This window comes from Thunnus maccoyii, chromosome 2 (assembly GCF_910596095.1).
Source record: "Thunnus maccoyii chromosome 2, fThuMac1.1, whole genome shotgun sequence".
In the NCBI taxonomy this organism is placed as follows: Eukaryota; Metazoa; Chordata; class Actinopteri; order Scombriformes; family Scombridae; genus Thunnus; species Thunnus maccoyii.
This window is the reverse complement of record NC_056534.1, coordinates 16,457,260-16,469,611: the sequence shown is the minus strand read 5'-3', so window position 1 is coordinate 16,469,611 and position 12,352 is coordinate 16,457,260. Positions and strand designations below refer to the sequence as shown.

Below are 12,352 nucleotides of genomic sequence, written 5' to 3'. Positions count from 1 at the left end.
AATTCAAAAGCTAATAAAAATATAGAAAAAAAATATTAAAGGATAAAGTAATTTTGCTTTTAAATCCTGCTGCATTGACTTGCTGCATGTCAAGATTTGAGAATCTGTTGTTGAACCATGAATGTCTGTTGGAAATAAATGCTGCCATTGATTTCATTATATCATGTCAATCTAAAAATAGCCTCCTGTTTGACATATGGGTCGGTTGAATTTATTGTTGAGATAAAACGGGTTTGCCATGGTAACGTTATTACATCAGACCCGCTTTATACTGGAGCCATGATTTCAAAAGAAACGAAACAGCAGTGTTGTTTTTGCCCTTCGTGGTTTTGAGTGCTGAAGTGTCTTCACTGTCTCAAATCTCAACGTTGGTTGCACAAAGACATTAAAACTATTAGACTCGCCAAAACGTAGATTATGAATCATGTTTCTGTGCTCATTATATATTTTTCTCTCTTCTCTGTTTCTCTTTCAAACCCATTATGTACAGATCTAACCAGGCTTCCTTTTTATCATACGTTTTGACTAAACAAAAGTGCTTCAGTTATAAATAACATTTTCTACTTCACTGCTCTATTTCCTGCAGCCTCATAAACATACATTATAATAATAGTCATTTAAAAAAGCATGTTTTCTTTTTAATCGAAAAGTCGCCTCACACGTTTCTCTGTAAATAAATAAATGATTGTATCAGCTTAGATCTTATTGACATATTAAACTGTAGTCAAGACCGGTAACATGATCACGAGCCTTTAGCCCAATATTTAGCATGCGGTGTTAAAAAAAACAAAAAACAAAAAACATTTCATCTGTAGCCTGTGAGTTGATCTGTCAGTCAAAATAAAAAAAAATAAATAAATTTGCAATGCAGCTATCAGAAGAAGTTATCTATAAGCAAGTTTCCCTAATTTGACAGTAAAATATCGGTCTGGACTTAAATAGCGCTCGTTTAGCATTTCTGTAATTCTTCAAACAAATGAATTAAAATACAAAGTCAAATAATCATTTGTTGTTGTTTTTTTTATTCTCTTTTCCTTAACAGTAATTCATCCTTCAGACAATATGTGAAATATTTGTTTTTGGCTTTGCCATCTATAACTTAAAGAAATGACATTTTATTAAAGTGCATAATATCCGAAATCTGAATATAATTGTGCAGCAAAGAGTCTACGGAACAAAGATAATGCTGACCGGTTATTTAATGACTTACACACACATGTTCATATGTGCGAATATTCTCATTGGTTTTTGTGTTATTTGTTTAAATATTGGACATGGAAATATATTCAAAATACGGTAATCTCGTTAGATTGACCGGGAAAACGAACCATGATCCTATTTTAAAAAAGAGTCTATAATAGTCTATAATAGCTACCACAGTAAAACTGTTCGCCAGGATTTATTTAAGGCTCATAATAATATTCCTATGATTCAACGGAAGCTAAAACGGCTATAAAACAGGATAAAGTGGCTGTAAAAGGCTGAGCAGCCTGAGTAACCGGGCTTTAAAACAATATTGTCTTTTGTTATTTCACATATCAGCGACCATATGCCGATTGATAACCCCGATTTCGTTAAAAAATAAAATAATAGTTTCCATTCAGGAAAAAAAGCAGACCAATAAATAAAAGTAAATTACAGCAAACAGTCTTTGCGTAATTTAGGCTGCAGGCCTTTTCGGGCCCCGTTTCTCTCAGCCTGGAGTCCCCGTCAAAACAAGCAGCATGAAAAAAAACAAACAAGCTATATATCACAGCGTCAGAGTGTTTTTTTTTACAAAGACTCCAGGTAAGCCACCACATCTGCATGACCGTTCTGTCTGGCCAGGTCAATAGGCTGATAGTTTGTGTTGTCCCTGGCATGCGGGTTAGCCAGGAAGTCCACCAGAAGCCGCGCAGTGTCCAGAAAACCCGTCCTGGCCGCGTCATGCAGCGGTGTGGCGCCGGTGTGTCTGTCCGTCACGTTGGGATCCGCTCCGTGCTCCAGTAACAGCTGAGCCACCTGCGTGCTGCCCATCATCATCACCTTCATAACAATATAACCGAGAGTTAGAATATCATTTAATTATAAGAACATTTAAAAAAATCTATTCAGTCATTTCCAAGTCTTACAAAAATCACAGAAGACGTTCATTTTTAACATCATGACTAAATATTTTTGCTCTACCAATTATTTGTAAAGGTGGCTGATGCAAATAAGTGTTGTCCGCATTGTCGTGTCGCAATGCAAACGGGACGCGTTTGGCCCACTTTTATTAGAATTGATTACATCTGAACCAATTTTGTGTGTGTGTGGAAAGAAGAGTGTAGAGCCACTGGGAAGTATTAGGCCTGTTATTATTCCACATTTAAAGCACCAAAACTATGCAACGCGAAAATGAAAATCAACACCGCATCCAACATGACTTGTTTAACAACATTTTAAAGCCTCCTTGCGCATTTAGTTTCGTTTCATTATCATAATCTTACAGATAAATTCTATAAGCAAAAGTGAATGGACTATTTCCTCAATGAGCCTGATCACTGCAGTTTGTGAATTATGCCTGGCACACGGACTGACACACGTCAACCTTTTCAAAAACACATTTAAAAATATAAAAACAAATTTTCTGGTTTATGATTATACACATTTGTTCTAGTAAATATCCCATTTTAGAGGGAAAAGAACAGGATACGTCCAACATGGATGAGGCATGTTTTTGTGTGGATTGGAGGAGTGCGTAATGCGCATCTGGAGGCATTATTTTCATAAAAACATATATGCTTATTCTTATTTAACGCAATCACAAACTCTGTACAAGGCTGTTTCATCACCTGTAGGTTTACATTGTTTAAATGTAGGCTATTGCTTTTAGCCCGATCAAAAACAATGCGGTGCCAGAATGAACTTCCAATGTCATACATGCATATAAACTTGCAGTTTCGTTTCAGTTATCTTAGTGTGAATTTATATTACTATATACTATCAACTCGACAGTAAAGCTGGACTGTATCTTACCTCAATAAAAATAAAGTTTGATCAGTGCAGTCCAAAGATTGACGGGACTCTGCGTCATTGTGTGCGCCTTACTTTTTCAGAAAGTAAATAACACTGAACAGCTCGGTTAAAAATGGTTTCCCTGTGGTAAATACTGGTTATATTTGGTTGATGGTGTATATGAAGGAATAACAGAGCCTAATAATGTCTATGAAACACATTTAAGTGTGAAATTTGGCTTTTATCTGCCGATGAAGCGCATCTGGTGACACTGACCTGGAGAGCAGTTCGTCCAAAGCTGTTCACACCGTTAACTTTAGCTCCTTTCCGAAGAAGACACGCCACAGCTGCCGTTTTTCCCAGCGCTGCTGCTGTCGTCAGACCATCCTCGAGAGTCATTGTCATGTCCAAAAACTCTGCAGCGATATAACCTCCGTGTCAGATTGCTTTGACAGGTAGCCTTGAAGATGCGTGTATCTGAGGAACAAGAACAGCTCACAAACAGGCAAAAAAGAATAACTGCAGCTTTTTGCTGATGTGTTGTTCGTGCTCGACCGTCCCAGCCTGCTCAGTTTGTCCGGGTCACCGGTCGTCTGGCTCGGGTAAGTAAGCCCTGCATCGCCTGTCCAGCTGTCGGTCGGTGTGTGTCTGGGCTTGCCTGTGTTTTGAATGGGTGACGTAATTTTCTGTTGCTGCAGTGGCGCGATTGTGCGCATGCGCCGGAACTAGTTTTGACAGCAGGAGGACAGCATTTTGCTTCCGTCTATTCCCATTATGTATCCATGGCTCCTCCTCATCGTGCTGTGGAGTGATGGAAACCAACTCCTCCCGACGAATGTGACAGAATCACAACAAATTCAAAATGTTTCTGCCGGTTAAATCATATCATATGATCTCCTTCAGCAGTTGGGAATTTGCTTGTCATTGATATCTTCAAGTTTCCATTCATTTCCACATAACTTTAATCCAAGAATTCAAAATGGAAATTTGAATATCTATTCTTTCATGACAACTGAGCAAACTCCATCAGCTGAGGAAGATCGTGTCATATGATTGAAAGCTCTAGAACAGCTACTGAATAGACCTTTAAGATAAGATTGTTTTGCCCACTGTGGCTGATTGATCTGTAAAGTCGATAAAGTGTGACAGTTAACTGTTACAGGGCCAGGAGGCCTGCTAGTTATTTACCTTCACTGCAAAACAACAACATAATATGACAACAGAAAAGATTATTTAATGAAGGCAAAATGGGTGAGGAGGAGGAGTTTGTTTGCCATCACCTGATTACCCTGCTCCACGGCTCCAGGGCAAAACTGAGCTGCTGGGGCCCTGGTACTGGGTTTTTACACCAAAATCAGCACTGTAAAATATCAAACACAAGAGCCTGCATGTGTGGGACCTGTTTTTTGATGTAGTGATAACAAAATATGACCCAGGAAGTCTGGTTTTAGTTATACATAGATGTTTTTGAAGGCACCCAAAACCTGCACAGCAGTTTATAGTATTTAGTATGACATGGAGTCCACCACCATCCCCATATGGTAGGGGCAGCCAAGCAAATCTTGAAACTGCCTCTGGAGCTCTGAGACTCCGGGGGCAGTGTCAGGATTTTATTGGTTTGCAATCCAGCCATGGTGTCTGCACTAAAATACCTGAAATTTATACAAAACAGCAAACAAAGCTCTGTGTTTTAGGTCATCTGTGACAAACTGGAACAAACCAGAATCAAATTTGGGTCAGTTTTTGCTGAGCAGACTAAAATAGATTTTTAACTGGGTGGTGTCTATGACAGCTGATTTGTATTAAGAAGCCCATGGACCGAATGCATCACGTCAATAGAGGCCTTTCACGGAATGATTGGAATGCCTGTCTACCTCCATGATGGCACAGGCAACAATTACTGTGTGAAACAATAGTTTCTGTATGTGTTCATATAAGAAAATACTTACTATATCAGTGTCTTATGAATGGAAAACTGTTGACAAGTGAAACTATATGTTTTTCATGCTTCTTCATTGTTTAACCACAGCAGTAAATTAGAAACTTGTGTGACTTCCAGTAATCACACGTGGTCATGATGGAAAAGAGACAACGGCATACAAACTGCATACAAAGGCATCTGTTAGGAATGTTCCCAGTAATTGATCAGTAAATTAATGTGCGTGTTGTGAGATGAGGGTGGACAGACTGATTGTTCGTCAAAGATGGGTTAATGTTTGCTATAGCTACACCTTTAAAATACAACACGTTAGCCACGAGATTGAATGAAGAGTGACAATGAGCTTTGACGGAGGAGGTTTAGACTTGAAATGTGCTACACCTTTCTCTTTAATTTAATACGATTAAATTAAAAGACGGTTCATGAGTCATTTTAGACAAATATATTATTTAAACCTGCACTGGCTTGCAAAATGTAGCCTTGTGTTCACTTAGTATGGGCACTGCTAGTTTGATATCTATCAGCTTATTTTTGTCATTACCAAGTAAACTGGAACAAAAAGTGCAACAAGCTGACACGCTCTTTAGCCCATGGAAGCTGAGAAAAACGCCTCATTTTTGCAAGTTTAAAAAAAAAATTGAAAATATGACATACATAACAAGTCTGTTTTGACAGATGACAATTATTCAGCATGTCTGTGGGCATGAGTAGTTCCTGATTTCTTTCCTTGCGTGAGTGGTGAGTGTGTAGCATTTAAGCTGACACGCAACCACATTCATTTAAGTACTTAAACTTGAGTAAGTACCCAGATAATCAGAAAAGCCTTAATTACTCCACACCATGCAGTCACGGTCTTGAGTCAATAAAATTAGAATCGGAAAGAATATTTTGTAAAAAAAAATTAAAAAATGAAATTTCACATTACAGCAGCCACTTTAGAGCACTGACAAATATATTTTGTCCTCAGCATCCCTCTGAAAAGTCAGCTAAGAGATAAAGGCCATCTTTAATTTTGTTTTCCCCCACTGGCAGAAGCAGTTTTCAAATCTTTTACTTTATACACAATATACAAATACTTAATTACAAGGAAATGTTTTGCATTCACCATCGCACAAAAAGTACAGAAGTAAAATACATTTGAGGTATCAAAAGTTCTCATTATGCATCCAAATGGTCTCAGATTATGTTATCAGTAACATCAGATTATGTTATGTTACTATATGATTATTACGGAAGCATTACTGCATAAACAGCATTTTATTATTGTTGCTGCTCGAGGTGAAGCTAATTTTAACTGCTCTACACACATTTGTGTATTTGTATATCAGAAAATCATATGTTTTGTACGGAAAATTTAATCTGCAAAGTAACTATAGCCGTCAAATAAACGTAGTGTACTATTTTCCTCTGAAATGTGGTGAAGTATTAGTTTAAAGCAGCATAAAATGAACTCATGTAAAATAAAAAGTATCTCAAAATATACTCCTATGTGGTTTTTACACTTAAGATTTTGTGAGTGTACGTAAGGGGAGTTATAAAATGATGCAAACAATTATTATCACACAACCTCCCAGCTCATCAACTGCATGTTGACCTGATATAACAATAAGTCTCAGTTGTTGCAACACTTACAGTATTAAAGTCAAAGAGTCAGCAGCGTGTCAATAGTCCTTATTCTTAGTTTATTGATGTAAATGTGAGCAGACCTGTGTGGAATGTCTGATCGTCTCGGGGTTCACAGCTTGTAGCGATGGAGGTTGCGTGTGGGTGGAGGTGTGTTGGTCTGGAAGTCCCCTGTGTGCGCACGCATGAGTGTCTGTGCATCTGTGTGTACTTTTTTGTGAGTGTGTGTGTGTGTGTTTGGTGTGAGAAAAAGGGCACTGCGAATGATTACAGACGTTATGGCTTATGCCTTTTATGTTCTGTTTAAAGTATGGAAGAGTAAACAGTTCACAATTTTAAACAGTAAAAAAAAAAAGGATTTGTGGGGGACAATTAAAGCCAAGGCCATCATCAAACATGTCTTACTCGGTGGTTTTTCTTTGTAGGGCTTGACTTCATGACATAAGTGCATTTGGAACGTTCTTTTGGTCAGAAAAATGCTTTAGGAAGAATGTCCTCCTTTTCATCGCTAAATTTAGCCGCTTAGTTTGGAGAAAAGTGGTCAATAGTGATGTGGCCATCATTGTAATCTGTCAGTGAACCTCCTCTGAGCTGCATACCTCAGTTTAGCCGTTGGGTGCTCAGTATTTTGATGTTACAGTATGTGGCTTTTAAATAATGAATAAATGAAACTTTTACCTTAATTTCGTAGTTCCGTTTTTATTTATTTTTTATTTCTTATCATCCGCACTTCACTCTGTGCTGAGTCGTGCTTTGCAACATAGCTGCGCAATCCAAACCACTGTCCTCGACAGCCAAGGAGGGGAATACCTACTTTCTGATTCCCGGCGAATGAAATCACCTCCTGTTGACTGTTCATTTGAAATCCCCCTTTATTACACCTTTTAAATGGTTTTATTGTCTGGCTTCCTCTGTTAATGAATGAAAACCTGCCACTTCACACACTTACACAAATATAATTATTATTCTTTCATGTATTGCCACTGCAATGACATGACACAAACTCTATGTCACATGCAGATTTTGTCTTTGTTGTTTTTTTTTTGGTTTTGTTTACTCTTTCTCTGTCATTTACACATGGGCTTGTGGATACAGAAAAGGCCGTTTTTGTATAGTATGTTCAGTAAAGTCAAATATAGTATGATATAAGTTGAAATATTATATTTCAGCTTCTTCAGAGCACACAAATTTAACAAAATTATGTGCAGTATGTCTACAACTGTCATGCATCTCCTTTATTTTGCCTCCACCCAGTGGCATCAGCAGACAGTATATGGCTACTTTTCATGAGGCACACTTCTACTGATAGCCTCTCATTGCTTGTAAGCAGTTCTACACAATATGTGGTATTTCACCAAGCTGTGACGAGCAGAGGCTCTGCCCTACTTACACACTGGCCTTTCACATTGTTCTAAGTTGTATTGCCTGGTGTTATTTGTGTCTTATACTCTGACACTTCCGAGAGAATTAAAATGAGGAACACAAACTGTTTACAGACCTGCTGTGTATCACTGTTACACGCAGAACATATGGTTCAGTTTGACTCATGTGTCTTGAGAGGATCCACACACACTGACATACTGATCCAGCCCTTCCTCTGCTATTAGCAGACCGCGCATCACATCAAAGGCATATCACAAACCATGACTTAGGTTAAACACACAATTCAGTATACTGTATTGCTGATAAAGCCTTTGTTATGTTGGCATTTTTGCTTTGAAGTCATCCTGTTGGAACACTTTCCATGATCAGAGGGATAACAACCAGACAGAGGGCGGGTTTGGCTTCATACTTGAGGTTACTTTTTTAATACCCACATAATTGATCCATTCATTCAGTGAAAATATGCAGTTAGTCTTAAATTCTTTCTTCTTTACTCATCTTGTCTAAAACACAATAGAGCCAATCACAATTTGCTGAGCAGGAATTAAACTGTTTATTGAATATTTTCCTCTATGATTTGTTTTTACAGTGCTCTGTTGCAATTCTCAGTCATCTAAAAGTTGAAGTACGATGACAATAATTCATCCAAGAGGAAGTGGTGTCATACATGTAGATCAGTGACTGCTTTGTCTCTTTTTTTGAGGCCAGTTTGACCTTGGGCACGGCATTTTGAAACAGGAACAGTGTCCGCCGGATTGTTTATTGTTTAGCAAAAGTGAGACATTTCTACCAAATCAGAGAAGTCTCCTACTCAATTTTATGTAACCAAGAAGAGGCAGCCTCTTTATATCACACCACAGCGTGTATTAGAATTAATGGCCTTCTGGCGAATCAGTCACTAACCAGACTGATCTCGTTCTGTGAAAAATACTGTATCTCTAAATATAAATCAAGCTATCTAACCGCAGTGTGCTATTTTGTGTTTGTGATGCATTACACATTTATTTAGGCCACTCAACTCCACACTTTTTTTGTTTTTTTTTACAAAATAATCTAAAGCAATGCCCAAATACTTCATGGCCAATCAGCTCAAGCTTTATATTGTTATATACATGTTGCTGCATCTATTGTGGTCTTCATTTAGACACCAAATGTCAAGCACGACGGAAAGGTTATCCGGCTTCTCGGTAAACGCTGAATCATGCTCTCATGGTAACTGAAGTGGTTTCATGTTTCTGTAAACATCTTCAATTTAACATGGTCCAGTTTGATGTAAGACGATGGCGTGACGCATTAGATTCAGATTCAGATTCAAAAACTTCAATGTCCCTGAGGGGCGATTTACTTTACAGAGAGTAGTCCAACACAAATACAACATAATCGTACACAACACAACGCAAGATCCAAATCTCCTACACTGTCACCATGTATCATGGAAAAAGAAAGACGTGATGACATCCGAGGTTATAGTTTGCTTAAAAAATCAATAGCAGATGGAACAAATGAAAATCTGTATCTACTAGTGCTACCTTTGGAGATCACTACTGCTTGATATTTAACGGTCGGTTGGGAATGTGCTTTCACTTCTAAACGAAAATAAGCCTGTTATTATCATGTTCATAAAAGCTGAAAGCTAGCTTTTAGTCATGTCTTTTGAAATAGCTTCTGTTCTTGCTCTCTCCATTGTAAAAAAAAAAAATATTGACAAACTTATACGCTCATTAATTCATAGTCTTTACCCCCTTGTTTGTGGTGTTTGCTTGTCAAACACGGTAAGTACAGTAAATCCCAGTGTTTTAGATTTAGTCTGGTGAGCACAGCACTGTGGATAGTAGCTGCTGAGTGTGGTGTGTGTCACCCATTTCATCACACACACACACAGATGATATCAATAAGCTGTTTGTGAGTGTGTCAGAGGCATGTAAGGCCACAGATTTTCTAGGACTTGACTGTGGATGGCGTAGAGGGAGGAAGTTAGGGAGGTAGCTTCTCTTCCGGTCCTGTTTTCTTGTTTTGCCCGTCACGTGCAGACGGAGCAGCCACCACCCACATATGACCACTGGGCCACCACGATGCTGAAACTGATAGACAAATGGAAAGAATGAGACCGCAAAAGGGAGAAAGAATTAACTGTCAAAAGGCTAACATACCGTTTTTACAACGGTTAAATAGTTGACTTTGACTACTCTCACAAGGAGTCTATTGTGCACTTGCGAGAAGACTGCCTAGGGTCAGAATTAGGGCACATGCTAATATTGAACAGTTTAGCTCCTGTATTCAGTGTAGAGATATTAAAACATACAGTGTAGTCATTTTACAGCTGTTTATTTTTCCAGACAATGAAAAAGCAATACGTCCTGGGTAATAAAGGCAGCATTTACTTCCATCATACTGTCCATCCTGGATAATGATTAACAAGCAGTTGACATCATTCCTGCTTGCACATGCAAAAACATTGGCTTTATAACCTGCTTCCAAGATAGTTGGAGCACTTTGTCAAGAGTCTTTTTTTATGTCGTATCAATTTATGTATGAAAACATTCACCAGTTTTTATCTCTCAAAAGTTCCAAAGTGCTTCTTTTGTGTTTTATTCGCACTGATACAAGACTGATTCTCAAATAGTCTATTTGTGGTAGGTTGTTTAAGGTCAGTTTTTTTTCCCTGAGGTGGTGGAATTATGTATACAAAGGAAAACTTCAATTGCAGTGTGCTAGCAGAGAGCTAAAAGCATCTCTGGCTTCATACTTAAAGGAGGAGTTCACAGTTTTTCAAGTCTGTCCTGAAACAATAGTCCCAAACAAACACTGACATGTCTTGCTAACCATTCCTCCTGTTCATACATAGACCATTCATAGACCATTAAGAAACCTCTTCATAATGCACTTTCAATGTAAGTGATTTTGGGCAAGATCCATAGTCCTCCTTATGTGCAAAAATGTGTTTGAAAGTGTATTTGAAGCTAATATGAGGCTTCAGCAGTCCAAATTAGTCAAACCAAATCAATATCTTTCAAAGTTACTTCCTTTTTAGTGCCAAATTCCATTTTTTGTTAAGATCCTTCCACTGCAGCTGAACAGGAAACACAAAGAGGGATTTTTTTCTAAAAATACTGTAACTAACTCAGAAGCTCAAGCCTCATATTATCCTCAGATAAACTTTTAAACACATTTTTGCTCAGAACAAGGGCTGCCGATTTTGTCGCCCATTACTTAGAGAACTTCTAATTGTCTGTATGAGCAGGAGGAATGATTACAGCAAGAAAAACCTGTTTCAGTGTTCATATGGGCACCTGAGCCTAACCTTTAACCAGGAAATGCACCAGGGATAGGGTTGTAAAGAAACAAGTGACAGGTGACTCAACACATCAGCATCAATCTCTAGATATGTTACAGTGAGACATTAATATCACACTTGATGGAGAATTGTTCAGCCGAAAGACTTAATTAGGAGTAAATATACTTTTGTATTGACACATATTCTTACCAGTATGCAACACAGTCAAGCTGAAAACATGGTTCTTGTTGTTCCACATTGGACACCTTTCAAGTAATTTGCAGTAATTGGAATCAGCATTTTCTTCCTGAGTCGTGAGGATGTAAAACTGTTTTGAGGTTTTTCAGTATAATGTTACATAAGATCAGCTCTTCCCCTCAATGAGTTCCGGCCAAAGCTAGTCATGTTTGCTCTCAGAGGTGCGTGGGTGGCCAAAAAGCCCTCTGGCATGTGAGAATCCAGCCTTATTGAAATGTTTGGTATTTATCACAGGGAGATTAGTTCGGGGAATTTATAGAGTTTCATTTTTTAAAATCAAGTTTGGGGAAGAGTATGCTTCTTAAATCTGTAGTATCTGTTTTTTTTCTGATAGTAGCTTACTAATGCTCCCACCTCTTCTTAAAGATAAAGGAACACCTAGTGTATTTTGTTATTAATAGAACAGAGCATGGGGAGATAATCTACAGCTCTGATAAAAGGTGAGCGTCAGCACAAGTGTTTACTCTTTGCTGAGGGTGTGGTCAGTTGTCTCTGCCCTGCTGTTTTTCTTGTTGTCAGCACTGGGATTCTGGTTCTTTGTCTTGGATTGTGATTATGAAGTCAGTAAAGTAAAGGTGCTTTCTGTTTTCTTCTCTGTGATATTTGTCCAGATAAAACGATATGCCTCTGAGAAATTCAGTTCCGCACACGCTACTGTAAGCTGTCTTCCTGTGTGTTCATTGCCATCGGTTGAGGGGGCGTTTACTGAATGGATTTGAGACAGTAACTCAGTGGAAATATTACTGTGGTCTGATTCTACCATCTTAAAAACATTAATGGGCGCAAAGGAAGTGAGAATAAGAATTTTATTATTATTAGAATTTTATTCAAACAAACAATACGTATTTAACTTACACTATTAAGATGAGAGAACAATAAGAAAAAATATGCCTAAATGT

At 38.1% G+C, this 12,352-nt stretch overlaps 1 protein-coding gene across 1 annotated transcript; it reads right to left on the bottom strand.

Moving 5' to 3' along the window:
* Positions 1-1,002: 1,002 nt before the first annotated feature.
* On the bottom strand, positions 1,003-3,701 carry cdkn2a/b (cyclin-dependent kinase inhibitor 2A/B (p15, inhibits CDK4)). Its single transcript, XM_042389261.1, has 2 exons — positions 3,253-3,701; positions 1,003-2,025 (listed from the first exon to the last, which is right to left on the bottom strand). Exons 1-2 carry the CDS (start codon positions 3,379-3,381, stop codon positions 1,774-1,776), a joined length of 381 nt encoding a protein of 126 aa, XP_042245195.1. The 5' UTR covers positions 3,382-3,701; the 3' UTR covers positions 1,003-1,773.
* Positions 3,702-12,352: the final 8,651 nt, after the last annotated feature.

Coding starts and splice junctions, on each gene's coding strand:
- cdkn2a/b (XM_042389261.1), bottom strand. CDS start 3,381: ATGACAATGACTCTCGAGGATGGTCTGACGACAGCAGCAGCGCTGGGA. Junction 2,026..3,252: donor TTGGACGAACTGCTCTCCAG/GTCAGTGTCACC, acceptor ATTGTTATGAAG/GTGATGATGATGGGCAGCAC.